Here is a 19,634-nt window from a genome sequence, read left to right as displayed (position 1 = left end):
TGTTTTCACATAGGGGGTGCTGCTTCTGAGCACAGATCTATGCTTCTGAGCACAGACATGAACGTGGGCGTGTAATTCCCCCGCCCTACGGTGAATGATCCGAAATATGAATGTGTTTTTGAGAGTGGTGGAAGAAGTACAATATAAAAATACTCTGTTACAACTAAAAGGCCTGTGTTCAAAATGTTACTTAAAAGTAAGTACAAAAGTATTGGCATCAAAATATAGCCTACTGTCTTAAAGTACCAAAAGTACCTATGTATAAAATAGGTCTAAAGTGGTTAATGTATGTTTTATAATATACAAATTTGTATCTGCAAAGTAACTAAAAGTATTAAGTTTTCAAATAATTGTAGTGAGTAAAAGTACAATATCTTCCTCTGGGATATAAACATTGGAAATACTCCACTAAAGTAAAAATACCTCAATACTTAAGTATAAATGTACTTTGTTACTTTACATCACTGAATATGAATGTGTTTTTGATTCAGCACTCACAAGTGAGTGAACATCTGAAACTGATAACCCCAATAGAATGGCCTACTTAATTTGACTAGATTTAATACCAACCAACAATCAAGGCGAAGCATATTTTGAGAGGCAGTGAGTAGGCCACTGTACAAATTAAAAAGAAACACATGAACTCAGAAATCCAATATGTTCCGTTTTCATGAAATGTATATCTGCAACCACAGATAGAAATGTTGCTCATTCTGGGACATTTTGGAAATGTAATATTGGTCTTTGAATCAGCATCAGCAATGACTGTTTGATCAAATTTCAAGGATAGAAGGACTAAAAAGGACTTAATTGTATATTTCCCATCTCATGCATCTATGGCAGTGGTTCTAAAACATTCATGTCAAGGACCTCAATCTGAAAATATTTTTATGCCAGGGACCCCCATACATGATTTGCTGTTACAATGTTTCAAAAACATTTATATATATTTTTTAAAATATTTTTCTCAAGATTTGTTTGAAAACTGCAGATCTACAACTTCACAACACTTTGTGGTGCGATGCGCTGTGAGCTTGTACTATTTTCAAATAGCTGATAGAGTTTAAGTGTTTAAACTGATTTTGATGCAATAGTAACACATTTGTCTTGGGACCCCCTGGAACCACCCCAAGGACCTGAGGAGACCCCACTATAAGAACCCCTGATCGATGTTCTAATGATATTTTTTTAATTTGGGTGAACTATCCCTTTAATCGTAATTATTTAGTAAGGTAAGACAAAACTAATTTGCCACCATATTAAGTAAAGTTGATATTTGTGATTACCACAAAATTGCACATTCTGTGATGGGGTGTGATCATTTAACAGAGTGCACTGTAATTTACATCACTTATAGCATATCAATAATAGCCTATTAAATGTAAGCCTATTTATTTTGCTCTTCTATAGAAAAGTGCAACTTTTGTTTGATTTATTTACACTAAATTATTGAAATTAGTGTATTGATCAACATCAAATATAATTTACATCTTTAGAAATACAGCAATCATTTTTGTCAGCCCACAGACTACACTTTAAACTTTCATTTATTTATTTACCTTTTTGTTATTTCTTTTTTTTAAGTCAGACACTGATTTGCTAGGGGAACATAATGTTTCTGTTTTTTGTCTCTATAATTATTGCTTACCGTGATTTGGATTATCCATTTGATAAGAACACGAACAGCAGGAGTTAAGTTTGCGCCGGGGACCCGTTGAAAGAGATGGCTCTGGTTTGCTTACTTCTCTATGTGGTAAATTGTCCATACACCTGATGCTAGTTGACCTACTTTCTAATGTTACGTAGCATTGAAGCAATACTATGCTGCATTTGTGGGGAAAATATGATAACGTTAGTGTGTACTTATTATTACAGTATGTGATAATGGGGGAACAATGCTCTATCGCTAATAATTCTAGTGGAGCAATTTCTTTTTTTGAGTGCTATTGCTCAGGTGCCAGTGCTCACAGTATAAACATTTTGATAAAAAAAAACATGCAAACATTTTAATTCAAAGCAAAGGCATTCACACATTATACTAAAAAGCCTTTGTATTTATTTTTAATCACAGTAATGGATGATATAAACAAAATGTTTACATTCAGAAATGAAAGGGTTTTAGAACTCCAAAATATTCCAGATCCAAAATCAGCCGCCTCCTGTTAAAGCATTGTCAACTTGACAGGGTTACAACAAAATACTTGCAGGCATGCACCAGTTCCAACATTCCCATTACAATGTACAGGAATCCCACTCTACTGTAACTGGTGTATAGAAGCACATGGTTGCTTGGTTTACTCTCTCATTTGCCAGTCAGTCTATCTTAGGCCTTGATATTCAAATCTTTTTTAATCTTCTCTGTAGCCTCAGTAATCAGCTGGCATGCAGTCTTGTGCTTGGGCCAGTGCTTCACCTGGCATTCTCTGAAAAACACAGTGGGACAAAGATGTTAGTCTCATCTACAGATAAATTATGTGGATTTCGGGATGCATACAGAAACAGTGTGGATCCAATGTGGATCTCAGATCTCAGACTTCATGTGACCAGCGTGTGTGACATCAGTCATCTGGGACTACAGTTGTCTATGACGTATCTATGATGACGCATGACACCAAATTTGGGCAAGGTTTCAGCGTGATCACAGACTCTTTGACTTCCATTATAAAATTTAAGTTAAATCTTTCAAAAAGTATTAAACATGTGAAAACAATTAGAAGGTACTTTGGAGGTACTTCTGGGGCCTACTTTCAGTATGCATGCAAAGTTTGGTGCTGATGGGTTCAGCGGTTTGTGCTCTGAACAGACAGACATACAGACCCCCCAATACACACACGCGCACACGTGCACACACACATACAAACACACACACACACACTTTAAAAAAAAAACTTAACACAAATTATGCCCTAACCCAATCTTAGATTTTTCATCTTTGTTTCAGCAGGTATTTATAAACAACTCCTACCTGTTACAGTACCATTCTCCCTGGCAGCGAGAGCATCTCTTTGTGGCCTCCTGACCACAGGATCCACACTTGGGTTTGTCAGGTAGTAAACTTTCCATCACATCCAGGTTATATGTCTGGGCCAACCTTGTTAATGGCAGTTAAAATAATTAGCTCACAAACACATGCATATGAATATACAGTACTGTACATTCTGAACCAGTTAGGGACACGTTTTGAGTATTACCTGTGTGCTTGTTGTCTCAGGTCTTCCTCGGAGGGATTGAATGTTTCTTTGACTTGATATTTAGCGATGGCCTTCCACTTACCACCATTCTCACCCATAATGTGGTTCCACATTTCTGGAATCTATAAGAATAGGTATATACAGGGTGCGTAAGTGATATTTCTGTTCAAATATGTGTTAAATGGGGTCTATATTCTGATAGTAATCATTGCTGTTTGTTCAGTAACAGGGTTCTCCAACTCTTTAGTAAACCGAAAATACATTTTCAGATCAGGATACCAATTTGATCCAATCATGAGAGAGAACTCATACAGGATACAGGATCAGATGTAATTGGAAGTGATGAAACAAAAACACGAGCAGAAGTCAACGAATTGTCTTTGAGGGGATCATTCTCCTGATTGGATAAGATTGGTACCCTGAACTTAGCATGTATTTTCTGTTTATCAAAAAGCTGGACAGATGGGGAGACCAATGATTACTATCAGAATATAGAGCCTTAACATTTTAACAGAAACACATCCCTCACACCCCATTTAAAGCAGATAATACTGTAATTGGGATAGATTGGGTTCCTGGTGTGTGTATACCTGTTCCAGAACAAATTCCTTCTTTGGCGGGGCGGGGTCTGTCATAGCGAGCTGAGCCAGAAAGCGCTGTAGTGTTACCAGGATCGGCAGCTGGTCGACTAAAACCTCTGTTAGGAACCCCCTGAGCTACAGAACATGGATATAAAGCATAGTTTTAGACCAACATTATCATTATCATCATTATGCCTCCTAAGATAGTTTAGTAAAATCCTCAGTGTTAATTTATCCATTTGTAACTCAGAGTGTGTACAAATGTACACTCCAGAGTACACCAGACTACTTTACAATAAGGCCCTTGCTTTCACAACAAGAAGTATTTTTTTCTTTCTTTTTTTTTTACAGCTGTACTGTACTGTATCACTCTGGTGTACTCTGGCGGTACAATGAAAAGATTACTACATAATAACAATCCACGTCAATGCCGTATCAATTTTTAAATGAGCCTATAATAGGTCACTGATAAAACACATTGCATTATGTTATAAATGTGTTGACTGTTTCACCGTTATATTAAAAACATAAAACATTGGAGGAATGCAGGTATAGTGCTCAAATGGTAAATATAAATTACTATTAATTGGAGTCAAGTTGTATAATTTTTTTGGGGGGGGTCATTTGTTTTTTCGGATTGAGATGAATATGTTGCCCATGTGTGCTCTAGATCTACAAGCTTACAACACGTCATATTGTGACGTATTGTGAGCTTGTAGATCGTCTATTTTTGCCATTTACCATTTTTGACAGTAGCCTGGCATTGCCAGACTGATCACGTGGGATCACTCACAAGTTCCTCCACGGTATCAACTTGTGAGTGATCCCACGTGATCAGTCTAGCAATGCCAGGCTGGTACAACAGTACTACAGGGCTTAAGTAGTTCAGCAATCGTCCCCCCTCTGTTGTTTTTTTACAAATGGTCAATGTTTAGCAGGACACTTAACCCCTATCTGCTCCAGACAAGCAGGAGTCTTGCATTTGTTTGCCTCTGCCATCGGTTAATAAGTGTGTGTGTGTGTGTGTGTGTGTGTGTGTGTGTGTGTGTGTGTGTGTGTGTGTGTGTGTGTGTGTGTGTGTGTGCGTGCGTGCGTGCGTGCGTGCGTGCGTGCGTGCGTGCGTGCGTGTGTGGATGAATGTGAGGGACACATTATAAATGTAAAGCATGTTGAGAGGTCGGAAAAACATGTGCTATATGAACGCAAGAAAGATCTTTTTATCATTTACCATGTACATTACTGGGTCTGACATGTTAGGTAATGAATGTGCCAGGAAGTCTGAGACAAAAACTAATAATAGGAGGAAACACTCTCAGCCAAAACAGACCATGGAAACTTGACCTGTCCTCTAAGGAGTGAAGAGATCTTCATGTTGTGTTTTTGGAGGACAATGGTTGCGCACGGACATACTTCCTGTACTACTGTGCATATTATAGTTAATCTTCAGCCAGTGTCTCTAGATTATACTGTCTCTGGTTCAGCAGCTGCAGGGATAGATTGTTTTATTTATCATAACACGTGCACTATACTCAATATCATTGCTGTCCGGTGGAAACCTTGTATGTCCGAAGGCGTTACTTCTAAGGAAATGGAAAAAAATAACCTGTGTTCTAATGGATCCAATGTAGTTATTATATTGTCACAAGCTCTTGTTATACTTTTCATTGATTCAATATTTATAAAAACCCATAGATATACTTAACCACTTTCACTTTATTTTTATTTTTATTCGCAAATAGAAAAGTTTGCAGCTCTATTGCGGAATGCATTGTGCTTGCAAGGCACCCATTGTGCTTGCTCAAGGCACCCATATAAATATTTATTTCATCCAAGCCACCCCTAAATGTTTGACACCATTTGTTAACGTTTCCTTGCAGTTCAGGCATATTGGTGTGGGACAGGTAGCAGCAACACTCCAGCTAAAACCATACAATAACAGAACAATCAATATTTGGCTATTTTGCTGCTCCTGACTCATCAGACCTCCAATGTCAGTTGCTGAATGGGTGTAACATTATTTGTTCTCTTATGAAAGCTCCATATTACCCTTTCATCTAGCCTCCAATATCTGCTGACAGGTAATGTTAGGAAGAGATATGTCACAAGGAAAACCTGAGAATATCATATTTCGGTTAGAACTGATTGAAATTAATTTTTAGATATCACGTTTAGACTCAAATGATATTGGTAAATTCCAAATATTATCAAAGTATACCGCGGCACCCCTGGACTGGTCTCACGGCATCCACTTTGAGAAACCCTGATCTATGTTATTCACTACATACCTTCAGAAGCTGGTTCTTGTTGAAATTGTTGAGGTCATATTTCCTTTGACATTCTTCCCTTAGCAGCAAGTTGAACAGGGCGATCCAGACCTGACCGTCCAGCTTTGTCATCTTCAGATGGTCCTCTGACGGAATCTTCTGCCATCTGTTGTTCATGTACTTTTCTACCTCACCTATAGAGGACGGGCAAATGGGGACGTGGGAGAGAAAAATATATACATTACATTTTAATTATTAATAGACTATTCTTTGTAACAGATGTGAAAATATAGACATATTTCATTTTGAATAAAGTCATGTTGTGTGATACTGTACCTGCACTGTAACGACTCCAAGGGCAACAGTCCATCAGCTGTACCAATACACAAGGTAAATTATGGGTGCACAGCATGCGATTGATCACACTGATACTGTAAAAAAAAAGAAAAAGAAACAGTTACCACCAGCAGCATTGTGATTTTTTTATAATCATATTCTTCTTTCTGATCTGATTCTGGAGGATAAATTCCATGTTTATTTTGTCATATAAACTTCCAAAACTTGATCTTCACTTGAGTTTCAAGATATTGACAAACCTGTCAGCATGATCGGTGATATAGCGCAGCACAGACAGGGCCTTGAGGGAGATATCGAACTCCAGTGCAGCACTCTGGACCTTCAACTCCTACACCGGGTTAAAAGAAACTATGATTTTCTGGCCATGCTGAATTGTAACTGTTCTACTGTAGTGTTTGTAAACACTACTACGTTGTTTGTGAATGTAATTCACAGTGAATTACATCTGATATGTAACAATATGAACCTGTAGTGTGGATGCATCAGCTTGCAGTGCTAGATGATGTCGGTCCTGGGATGGGGCTCCCTCCCTGGAGGTCTTGCTGGCCAGTAGGGTGAGCTTGCGGTGGCAGTAATCCACCAAGTCTAGCACGGCATCATCAGCTGCTTCACATGAATCCTGCACCACAACAATTGGTTTTTAATCTACAAGCTCACAAACCAACTCCGTGGCTTTTTGTTTATTAGTGTCCGCCCTGAGTTTGGGAGGTCTGGGTTAAATCCCTGATGGGTCATACCAAAGACTATCAAATGCCTCCTTGCTTGGCAGTCAGAATCAAGGGTTGGCTTGGGGGATCATAAGTCCCTTTGACATACTAGTGTATGTCATGTCCAGAGGGTGTACTACACCATGGCTGTGGAATGTACTTGTACATTAAGCCGCCTCACACTATAGAAACAGGAGATACAGTAGGCTCCTCCTGACCTATGGGCCACATGGCTTGGGAACATTGGTTCCCACGGCTCCTTACTTACAAGCTCACAATGCGTGGCATTGTGATGCTTTGTGAGCTTTTAGATTGGCTATTTTCACTATTTGTCATGCAAAACAGCCATCTTTATAGGAGATATAAACATCTGCGTGATGGTACATGCAGGCACACAATATAGCCTACATTTCGGCTCTTACAACTTATGTAAGAACCAGTGAGAGCTGAGCTCCCATAAGGAGGGGTCTGAGTTCCCATGAAATCATGAGTGGGGGTCACTTAAACATTTACCAACAACCATTATTTGAATCACAAATAAAGAATTTTTCAATATACCAGGTATTCATGAGTATTATGCATGTGTAGCAGTATGGGCGTGGGTTCCCACGCTGCCATCCTCCGCCCACTCATCAGTGGGCTGATTGACAACAGTATTAAGGCAACGCACCCTCAAACTCAGTTAGCTGTCTGTCTGTCTCCACACCGGTCCACTACATGTTCAGGCTGGCCTGTTGGGCTCTCCTGTCGGTATCTGCATCGCGCACCAGCGCAGGTATGTCTCTCCGTCTTGCTGTTTATGCAACTGTCTTGTACTGTGTGGCGCATGGTCATGAACTTGACCATGACCGTTTGTGTCATTTATAGCCTCGGTGTGTTTATCCACCTCGTCGGCGTTTTACGCCCAGTCCGGTGTTGGCTTCACGCTGCACAACTGGTACGTTGGTGGTCCTTCCTCTCCACATTATAAGCCAATTAATTCTATGTCATAGCGGCACTATAATAATCATGGCCTTTATATTGCTACAGTTATTCCTACCGGTGTCCGCCGCTGCAAGCGGGCCATCACGGCTTCCGCCTTTGCTGCATAGTGGTACGTCACTGTGTGTCTCGCTGCTCCTGTCTTAATGAACATTAGTATTATAAATTGGTAGAATGACACGGCCACTTATCGTTTCAGGCACTGTGATACCACCTGCTGCTCTGCTGCTTTTTGACTCATCCCCGCCTGTACTACAAACCCTCATATTGACGCTCCTCGCTGAGGTTCTCCTCTCCCCGTTTCTAAACGGCGTGGACCAACTGGCTCAGCTGAGCGTACACCCTCATACGGGTTTAGAGTATCACTTCCCGACGCAAATGTCCCCACTCAGGCTCTCAGCCAGCCTTATTGTTTATTTGTTTATTATTTAGCGTTATTGCCTTTTCTGTTTATTTGCTTATTCTGTTTATTTGTTTATTATTACTTATTTTGTTATTTGTTTATTACTTTTGTTATTTGTTTATTTTGTTTAATTAGTGCTTTATGATTATTGTTTCTTTTGGGTGAGACTAGGCCTACAGACGGCATCCATTATAATATATATATATATATATGTAGGATATAGTAAATATATATATTATATATTATATATAGCTCCCCTAATCCAAGTCCAATGTTAAACTACTATAATTGTCCGACCCCATTAAAACCTATTCTCTGTCTTGCAGGCCTTTTGCTGGGGACCTCTTGGTGTGTGGAAGCAGGTGGCGGCCGCCCAGTCGGGTTGTGGTAACCCCCCCCCTTTGCTGTGCTTTGAGTGTGAAACCGTGTGCTGTGCCGGGGTGCCCTTCCTCTGGTTCGGTCGGCCTGCTCTTCCTCCCCCTTCCCCCCCAGCATCGGCCCTACCGGCACCTAGGTTTTATTATTGATTGCATTGTGACTTTGTTTTAGCCATTAATTGTTTTGCCCTTTTTATTATTGATGCATTTACACTGTTCTTAATTATAATAAAGCTTTTTGTATATTTGCCTATAGCACTGTTTCTGCCTTTTAATTATTTGATCTTAAAACGAACTTGTGTGAGGAGCAATCTTTGTTCAGGCGATTGGTTTACACTGTAATAATTTCCTGGGGTGCAATTCCCCAGGTGGCGTAGTTGGCTATAATACATATTTACCCATACCGCCCTGCTACAAATTGGCGTGGGTCGGCAGGACGTACAGATCAAAGGCAGAGACGTGTTTAGCTTTATTTTTGTATTTTTCTGTTCTGTTGTTAATTTGTTTGGTTTTTGTTGTTAACTTGTGTTTCTTTTGTTTAAAGCAAAGCAGAGCAGCAGGGGGTATCAGTGGACGTGAGAGGACCCATTGGTCGCCTAAACGGGCTCCCTGGTTTCCACTTCAGGACCTGTGTTGTGTTGTGTTCTCAATTTGGTTGTAAGTGTGGAAGTTATCTGTCACCGCTATGGAGGCGGAGCTGCAGGAGCTCAGGGAGCTAGTGGCTCAGCTAAGGGCAGATAATTGTTCATTGAGACAGGAGCAGAGAGATACACAGCCAGGTACTAGTATAGTTCCCTCTGACGTGTCAGCCCCACCTCCTCCGGCACCCCCGTTGGGTGGTGCTGGTGCTATTGCACCAGAAAGGTTGGTCTTTGTGCCGCGAGATAGAAAGTGCCCATATTTCGGGGGCAAGTCAGGTGTAAGTATAAATGAATGGGTGGAAGAAGCACAGGCTTGTATGCGTGCTCGCTATCTTTCGGCCCTAGACCAAGCTTTTTTCTTATTTGATCACCTAGAGGGTGAGGCACGAGAGGAGATAAAATATCGGCCTGTTGCGGAGAGGGAGGATCCCAATCAAATCATTGGCATTCTAAAAGATCTATATGGGTGTTCACAGTCCTACGTAGCTTTACAGGAGGCATTCTTCTGCAGGAAACAGCAAGACGGAGAGACACTGCAGGAATTCTCTCTCGCTCTTATGAGCCTAATGGAGAGAGTCAGACAGCGTGCACCGGCTGGCATGTTTAATAGCGAAGCCCTGTTACGAGATCAGTTCACTGAACATGTCTTGGACAGCTCCCTTAGACGGGAACTAAAACAATTGGTACGTCGTAGTCCAACCAGTACCTTGTTGGCAGTTCGAGAGGAAGCGATTCGGTGGGAAAGGGAGGGCATGCCAGGGGGTGCGAGGGGTCGTAGCTATTCCGTTCCTTCGGCACATGGCACTCAGTACGCTGTTCATGGTGGGGCGCGCCCAGCAGGCAGTAACTCGCCTCAGCGCTCAGAGTTTACAGAGTTGAAGGAGATGCTTAAAAGACAACAGGAGCAGTTAAACCAACTCACACAGACAGTGTCACTCCTACACAGCACTCAACCGCCTAGTCGACCACCTCGTGGTGGCCCGGTATTCTGTAGGAAGTGTCAGCAGCCCGGCCACTTCGCCAGGGAATGCGAGGCCCAATGGTATCCCCCCTATCCTCCACCCCCCCCTACTGCCTTTCCACCTTCAGGTGGGGGCAGGCCGTCGCACCCTCGTGCACCGACGGAAAACTGACACCCACCGAGCTGCAGAGCCACAGTTCGGGTGGGGACCCCACCGGCTCGGGAGTTCTTACTGATGCAGGTATGATATCAAGTCTGATGTCATCTTGCCCACATTTGGATGTTTGCATGGGTGGCGTAAGTGTCCCTTGCTTGATCGACACTGGGTCCATGGTGTCTACAATGACTGAGTCCTTCTTCCGGCAGCATTTCGAACCCTGGGGGCGGGATCGTCTTCGGTCTTGCCACTGGTTGCAGTTGAGCGCAGCTAATGGCCTTCCTATTCCCTACGTGGGTTACATAGAGCTCGATGTGGAGCTTTGTGGGAAGTCGGTGCCAAAATGTGGGGTGTTAATCGTCAAAGATCCCCCCACCACTCTTACTTCTCCGGCGCCGGGGGTTCTGGGCATGAATGTCCTGGTTCGGCGTTATAGAGAGCTCTTTGGCCAGCATGGGGCAGGCCTCTTTAAAACACGGTCTGTGTTACAGGCCCCCAGTCTCATTATAGAGGCTTTACAACGGTGCCACAAGGCCGAGATTAAATCTACTGTGGGTGGCCTGGGACGGGTTAAGGTTCGTGGTAAGCACGCCTGGCGCATCCCTGGAGGCACGATGAAGCTGGTTGCGGCAACGTGTATAGAGCAGGAATCTCCCACCTCCGTCCTCTTTGAGCCCCCTGAGTCGGGCCTACCGGTTGGCTTGTTGGCCTCTCCAGCCCTGCTCAGAGTGACTCGAGGCACGGTCTACGTCCCCGTAGTCAATGTAGGGACTATCGATGTATTACTTTATCCACGGACTATCTTGGGCCATTTGAGTAGCACTCAGGTAGTCACCTTGCCTTCAGGTGTCACAGAGGTTGGTTCAGTTACCGCTACCATCTCCTCTACAACCGCGTCGACTTCCATACCAGAACAGATTGAGGCGCTTGATTTGGGTGCTCTGTCGAGCGAAGATCAAGGTCCGGCCAGGGCCCTGCTTCGGAAGTATAGTGGAGTGTTCTCTACTCACGAGGGGGATTTGGGTTGCACTGACCTGATCTCCCACGAGATCCCCCTTCTTGACGAGGCTCCTGTTCGTTATCGGTACCGGCGCATACCCCCCTCTGAATATGAGGTAGCAAAGGCCCATATCAATCAGTTACTGGAGAACCATATCATCAGGGAGAGTAGCAGCCCTTATGCGTCCCCCATAGTGCTGGTAAAGAAGAAAGACGGTAGCCTCCGCATGTGTGTGGACTACCGGGGGCTGAATGCCAAGACTAGGAGGGACGCATTCCCTTTGCCTCGTATCGAGGAGTCCCTGGACTCTCTGTCCGGAGCGCGTTGGTTTTCAGCCATGGATCTTGCCAGCGGGTATAATCAGGTGCCAGTCGCTGAGAAGGACCGGGCTAAGACCGCGTTTTGCACCCCCTTTGGCCTCTTCGAGTGGAACCGAATGCCATTTGGGCTCTGCAACGCTCCTGGGACTTTTCAGCGGCTGATGGAACGTTTGTTCGGGGACCAACAATGTCAGACCTTACTCCTCTACCTTGATGACATTGTCATCTTTTCTTCCACTGTAGCCCAGCACTTGGAACGGATGGAAATCGTTCTTGGCCGGCTGCAGCGGGAGGGCTTAAAAGCAAAGCTGGCGAAGTGTGCTTTCTTCCAAAAGGAAGTTCATTACTTAGGCCATGTCATTTCTAGCAAGGGAGTCGCCACAGATCCCAGTAAAATCGAGGCTGTCGCTGACTGGCGTCAGCCGGCCACAGTATCAGAGTTACGTTCATTCTTGGGCTTCGCCAGCTACTATCGCCGTTTTGTGGAGGGGTTTGCCAAAATGGCGGCCCCCCTACATGCACTGGTAGCTCAGCTGGCGGGGACGAAGTCTAAGAGGGCCTCCCTTAGAACATCAGAAAGAGACTTTCCTTCCTTCTGGTCCGAGCAGTGCCAGCTGAGCTTTGACGCTTTGAAGAAGACTCTTACATCCGCCCCTGTCCTTGCTTACGCCGACTTCTCCTTGCCCTTCATTCTGGAGGTGGACGCCAGCCACAGCGGGTTGGGCGCTGTCCTTTCCCAGGAGCAGGGAGGCAAGGTGCGCCCCGTGGCTTTTGCCAGCCGTGGTCTCCGTCCCACTGAGCGTAACATGTCCAACTACAGTTCTATGAAGTTGGAGTTTGTGGCGCTCAAGTGGGCTATGACCGAGAAATTCCGCGAGTACTTACTGGGACAACGGTGCCTCGTTTATACCGATAACAATCCACTTGCTCACCTGTCTTCGGCCAAACTGGGCGCGGTGGAGCAGCGCTGGGCCAGTGAATTGGCGCGATTCGACTTCGAGCTTAAGTACCGCTCAGGCAAGAGTAACCAAAATGCTGACGCGCTTTCTCGACAGCATCCATTAGGGCCTACGGCACTACAGGGGTTGGTTCCGGGGACAGCCCTTCCAACGATGCTGCAATTGGCGGAGCCACCGGAGCAAATAGCTCTGGCTACTCAGGCCACCATCACAGCACTGCCAGGCCATAGTTTGTCTGACTTGCAGACTTTACAGACAGGGGACGCGGTCATTCAAGAGGTTCTCGGGTACTGGAGGCAGGGGACGCGTCCAAATCCTACAGAGCGCAAACAGCTGTCAAAGACAGCGTTAGCACTGCTTGGTCAATGGGACCGCTTGGTTGAGAAGGAGGGTGTGGTCTACCGTAGGGTTTTCCGCCCGGATGGAGGAGCAGAGTCAGACCAATTGGTCTTGCCCATTGTCCTGAAGGACAAGGTCTTGACCCAGTTACATCAGGACCACGGGCATCAGGGAGTCGAGCGCACCACGGAATTGGTGCGTCAGCGGTGCTATTGGCCCGGTATGTCCGCTGATGTGGCCCGCTGGTGCCTGGAATGCGAGCGGTGTCAGGTGGCCAAGGACACCCGACCGCCTGCACGAAGTTACATGGGCCACTTACTGGCTTCCCGGCCCAACGAGATTGTGGCCGTCGATTTTACCATCTTAGAACCTTCCCGGACAGGGTTGGAGAATGTCTTGGTCATAACGGACGTCTTCAGTAAATATACACTGGCCATTCCCACTAGCGATCAACGGGCGTCAACTGTTGCCCAGGTGCTGGTCAATGAATGGTTTTACAAACTAGGGGTCCCTGGCCGCATTCATTCTGACCAGGGCCGAAACTTTGAAGCATCACTCATCCAACAGCTCTGTAATCTGTACGGCATTCAAAAGTCTCGCACTACTCCGTATCACCCGGCTGGGAACGGACAGTGCGAGCGCTTCAATCGAACTCTACATAACCTCTTGCGCACTCTGCCCTCTTTTCGTAAGAGGGACTGGGTCGATTACCTTCCCCAGATGCTATTCTGTTATAACACCACCCCCCATCAGGCCACAGGCGAAACCCCCTACTACTTACTGTTCGGGCAGGAACCACGTTTACCTGTGGACTTCCTGTTGGGGAGGGTCCCGGAACCGGTAGCGGGTAGTGTAAACGCCTGGGTCATTGAACATCAGACCCGGCTTCAGATAGCTTTCGAGGGGGCTCGGGATCGGTTGAAGGTTGTGGCAGACCGCCGGAAAGCGCATCATGACCTCAAAGTCCGGGACCCGTCCTTGGAAGAAGGGCAGCTAGTTTATCTTCGTGACTTTGGTGTAAGAGGCCGCCACAAAATTCACGACCTGTGGCATTCCGAAGTCTATAGAGTACTTAGAGCGCCCATGCCTGGTGGGGCCGTATACACTATTGCGCCGGTCAGTGACCCGAGCAGAGTGAAGCATATCCATCGCTCCCTCCTCAAACAACGGATTGGGAGAGAGTCTCCGGTCGGCACCTCCCCAAGTGACCAACGGATCGAGAAGTCACCTCCCTTGCAGTCACAACCCTTGGCGGGTGAAGACCAGAGTGATGGAGACTGGTTTGTTCTGTCTTCAGACATGCCTCAGTCCCGACTGGTCCCACCCGCAGGTCCACTTCTAACAGGGCCTCCCCTGTGTCCTTCTAGCCAACCAGATTACATCTCGGTTGGGCCTGCTAATCCGAACGAGCACCCTGCGGTATTAATAGACTTACATTCAGGATCCTCTGTTCCTCGGTTGGACGAACCATCCGGCAACAGAGACAGTGATCCACAGATGAGTCCAGAGTATGGGGAACCTCACGAGGGTGATTTGGTCCCCATTGTGCTGGCGGCTCTTGAACCAACTGCGGTTGTGCCTGTGGACTTAGTTGAGTCCAACAGGGTACTTCCACTCTCTAGATCACTGGTCTCTCAACCGGAGGATCCATCCAGTAGTGGCGAGGCTGTCCAACGCCGAACTTCCAGGTCTACAGCTGGCCAACATTCCAACCTGTTCCATCTTCCACAGGCAGTGGATAGAGGACTGCTCTCCACCACTGTTTCGGCATCGAACGCTGTCTCAGCCTTGTATAGACCCTGGAGTTAGGGTTTGGTCGTGTTGGGATAAGTCATCGTCGGGCCGACGATGCAATTGGGTGGGATGGATTGTAGCAGTATGGGCGTGGGTTCCCACGCTGCCATCCTCCGCCCACTCATCAGTGGGCTGATTGACAACAGTATTAAGGCAACGCACCCTCAAACTCAGTTAGCTGTCTGTCTGTCTCCACACCGGTCCACTACATGTTCAGGCTGGCCTGTTGGGCTCTCCTGTCGGTATCTGCATCGCGCACCAGCGCAGGTATGTCTCTCCGTCTTGCTGTTTATGCAACTGTCTTGTACTGTGTGGCGCATGGTCATGAACTTGACCATGACCGTTTGTGTCATTTATAGCCTCGGTGTGTTTATCCACCTCGTCGGCGTTTTACGCCCAGTCCGGTGTTGGCTTCACGCTGCACAACTGGTACGTTGGTGGTCCTTCCTCTCCACATTATAAGCCAATTAATTCTATGTCATAGCGGCACTATAATAATCATGGCCTTTATATTGCTACAGTTATTCCTACCGGTGTCCGCCGCTGCAAGCGGGCCATCACGGCTTCCGCCTTTGCTGCATAGTGGTACGTCACTGTGTGTCTCGCTGCTCCTGTCTTAATGAACATTAGTATTATAAATTGGTAGAATGACACGGCCACTTATCGTTTCAGGCACTGTGATACCACCTGCTGCTCTGCTGCTTTTTGACTCATCCCCGCCTGTACTACAAACCCTCATATTGACGCTCCTCGCTGAGGTTCTCCTCTCCCCGTTTCTAAACGGCGTGGACCAACTGGCTCAGCTGAGCATACACCCTCATACGGGTTTAGAGTATCACTTCCCGACGCAAATGTCCCCACTCAGGCTCTCAGCCAGCCTTATTGTTTATTTGTTTATTATTTAGCGTTATTGCCTTTTCTGTTTATTTGCTTATTCTGTTTATTTGTTTATTATTACTTATTTTGTTATTTGTTTATTACTTTTGTTATTTGTTTATTTTGTTTAATTAGTGCTTTATGATTATTGTTTCTTTTGGGTGAGACTAGGCCTACAGACGGCATCCATTATAATATATATATATATATATGTAGGATATAGTAAATATATATATTATATATTATATATAGCTCCCCTAATCCAAGTCCAATGTTAAACTACTATAATTGTCCGACCCCATTAAAACCTATTCTCTGTCTTGCAGGCCTTTTGCTGGGGACCTCTTGGTGTGTGGAAGCAGGTGGCGGCCGCCCAGTCGGGTTGTGGTAACCCCCCCCCTTTGCTGTGCTTTGAGTGTGAAACCGTGTGCTGTGCCGGGGTGCCCTTCCTCTGGTTCGGTCGGCCTGCTCTTCCTCCCCCTTCCCCCCCAGCATCGGCCCTACCGGCACCTAGGTTTTATTATTGATTGCATTGTGACTTTGTTTTAGCCATTAATTGTTTTGCCCTTTTTATTATTGATGCATTTACACTGTTCTTAATTATAATAAAGCTTTTTGTATATTTGCCTATAGCACTGTTTCTGCCTTTTAATTATTTGATCTTAAAACGAACTTGTGTGAGGAGCAATCTTTGTTCAGGCGATTGGTTTACACTGTAATCATTTCCTGGGGTGCAATTCCCCAGGTGGCGTAGTTGGCTATAATACATATTTACCCATACCGCCCTGCTACACATGCTAAAAGAAAAATGTTTTCCAAAACAACCAAACACACCAAAGCTCTGTTTGTTGTGTGTTGTCATCCAATGGGTTGGTTTACTTCAGGCTATTGACACTGGCTTTTGGCTTGTTGTTGCAGTCTACTTGGGGAAGTGGGCTGCACAAACACACACAGAAAATGCACCCCTAAGGCAATTATTTATTTATTTCCATTCTCCGCCCCTAACGTTGTTTGTTTTAGAGACCCCCGGCAAAGCTCATATTACAACTCAAATCCTGTCTACAGTAAATGTACATAGCCCGTAAGTACTATGTAGGCATGTATTTATTGCATTACACTCACCTTATGGAACATGATCGTTTCCAGCAGATTTATGACTGTGGCCTCATGATGAATCTAAGTGGGTAAGAGAAAAGCGGATGAGATGGTATCTTTCCATTATGACCTCTGCAAACTGGGTGTCATTTCACATCTACATACAGTAGAGTAGTAGTCCTGTACTCACCACCATGTAAAGAGGAAACGTGGTCTTGGGATTGAAGTCCTGCAGTTGACAGAGAATAGGGAACACTTTGTGCTTCCACACTTCCACTAGAATCATGTTGTGGACTAGTGTAGGAATCTAGGGAAAGGGAAGTAAATAGATTGACTGTTACCTATGCCATTTTGACAGTCTTAACCCATTTAGACCTGAGGCCTTCTAAAAACGCCTTCTAAATACTGACTTAAGTTTTCAGAAAAACGTCAAATATTTATTAAAAGATTACAACAAATGTATGTTGCTATATACTGTACATAACACCAAGAACCCCAAAGTGGTTCCCGTCCTGAAAGGCAAGGTTACAAACAAGGGTTCCCGGAACCAAAATGGGTTAAGTCAGTGGTTCTCAAAGTGTAATCCGGGGAAACCCAAGGGTCCTTGAGGGAGTTCCACCTCTTAAGCCCTTATACATAAAATAAATAAATAAATGTTCAGAAATTGTGAAAATATTGTAGATCTGCTACCTTTGCTAAATTGTTTGAAAAATGCCCAAAACATGGACGCATGGTTGCTTAATTTCAAAATTATTTCACTGGCTAGAAATGAGCTCAATGGAGAATGACTATTCAGATCATAGGTTTATCACTCTCTACCTCTGATCTCCCAGTCCCCACTTACAGCACAGTATAATAGTATACTGTACTGTTGTTGTACTATATTTAGGACATAATTCTACAACTGTCTACTGTAGGCAGTTGTAGAATTCTGTACTAAATCTATAACAAAAAAATACATCTATTCTTATGGGGGTTCCTGCATGTCAGGAAAATATTTTCAAATGGGGGTCAGTGGCCTAAAATACATATCAATTTTGGGGTCCTTGACAGAAACATATTTGAGAATCGTTGGTTTAAGTGATAAAACAAGTATGCTCATCAACCCAGCAAGGTGAGCCATAAGCTTCATTAGTCACTATAGTTTGCTTAAGCTTGTCTAAAGGCCGTCATCATCTACAGCAGTGGTTCTGAAAATGGGATCCAGGGACCCCAGGGGTCCTTAACAGAAAAGGGGCCCCTGACAGAGAAGGGGGTCCATGGCCAAACACATATCAATTTGGGGGTGACATTAAAATGTTTTAGAACCACTAGTCTACAGTATTCCAGGGCTGTGAATGTAGCATTTACCTTTTTGTGTAACACAAGTAGGTCCTTGACGAAGTCATCATGTGTAGCAGACACGTTCAGAATTGCCTGCATGTTTAGTTTCTCTATATATTCATGCTGTATGAACCATCTGGAAACACAGAATGAACAAAATGACCAAAAAAAAATGTATACACAAATAAGTACACAAGATAACTAACTTATCTGTATTGGCCATAGCAAAACCAGCCACTATAATACTAACAAATAACTAATAAACCAGCCACTTCTCTATATCAGTGGTTCTCAACATTTTCAGGCTGTGACCCCCCCAAAATAATCATTTGAACTGGGGACCCCCCACCCTGACAAGCACTTGTATTGTATTGTAGGAGTTGAGGCATTAAATTTTATTTGACTTGGTTCCACAGATACATATTGTGAAAATAGCAGATCTACAAGCTCACAACGCCTCACAACGGATGGCGTTATGAGCTTGTACATCAACTATTATTAAAAAAACTGCCTTTTTTTTGTTAAATAGGTCCTTAAATGGTCACTTCACTGTCGTCTGTGGATCCCCCAAAAATCATGTGACCCACAGGTTGAGAACCACTGCTCTATAACACAGCAGGAGGATGCTTGTTTTGTAGCATTTACATTTAACTTCTTCCTGTATTTGGTATTTGATTCCCAGTGTTCTTGTATGGTTTGCATATAACATAGTATTTGTGGAGCATTTAATGCTATACATACATATTGTTTCTGTTACTAAAATCAGTAACTTGCTATATAACATTAGTGCATCTCGTTTACTGATATTATTTTGCTAGCGGTCGGTTATCTTGTCTTCCTCACCTTGGGGAGCCTATTTCCCTGAGGGAGAAAGTTTCCAGACCTCGCACATATCCCTCTGCTTCATCAGGAAAAATGACTGACGTATCCATTCAGGAGATTCAATAAGTTAGCTAAAGTATATATTATAACAATCAAATAAAAGGACATGGAAGCGGGACTCAAGTCGAGATGTTTTGACAATGCTTTTAGCTGGTGCTATGCTTTATTTACCGTGGTTGTCATAGTTACTGTAAACCAAGCGCACATGAGCTACAGGCGCACATGCTCTTTGTCGCCAGTGGGGGGCGGTAGAACCCCACATGACGATCACTCACTCAAGCACACAGGCCACTTGTCTTTTATTAAGAACACCATTTCAGTCACAATATTGTAATATAAATATCACTTTCATCATTATTACTGTAAGAGCCATAGCATTGTTAAAAGATAAAATAACAAACCATAACTTTACACAAATAATTATAC

The 19,634-nt window shown here is 44.3% G+C and overlaps 1 protein-coding gene across 1 annotated transcript; it reads right to left on the bottom strand.

Moving 5' to 3' along the window:
* Positions 1 to 2,249: 2,249 nt before the first annotated feature.
* zmynd10 (zinc finger, MYND-type containing 10) lies at positions 2,250 to 19,258 on the bottom strand (the record flags this gene model as incomplete). Its single annotated transcript, XM_080423341.1, has 12 exons — positions 2,250 to 2,423; positions 2,966 to 3,091; positions 3,192 to 3,313; positions 3,782 to 3,907; positions 6,058 to 6,230; positions 6,373 to 6,467; positions 6,633 to 6,721; positions 6,860 to 7,012; positions 17,031 to 17,084; positions 17,194 to 17,310; positions 18,354 to 18,462; positions 19,170 to 19,258. 12 exons carry the CDS (start codon positions 19,256 to 19,258, stop codon positions 2,324 to 2,326), a joined length of 1,353 nt encoding a protein of 450 aa, XP_080279467.1. The 3' UTR covers positions 2,250 to 2,323.
* Positions 19,259 to 19,634: the final 376 nt, after the last annotated feature.

The sequence above is a fragment of the Gymnoscopelus braueri genome (genome assembly GCF_963280865.1).
Source record: "Gymnoscopelus braueri genome assembly, chromosome: 3".
NCBI lineage: Eukaryota > Metazoa > Chordata > Actinopteri > Myctophiformes > Myctophidae > Gymnoscopelus > Gymnoscopelus braueri.
This window is presented reverse-complemented; position numbering and strand designations above follow the sequence as displayed.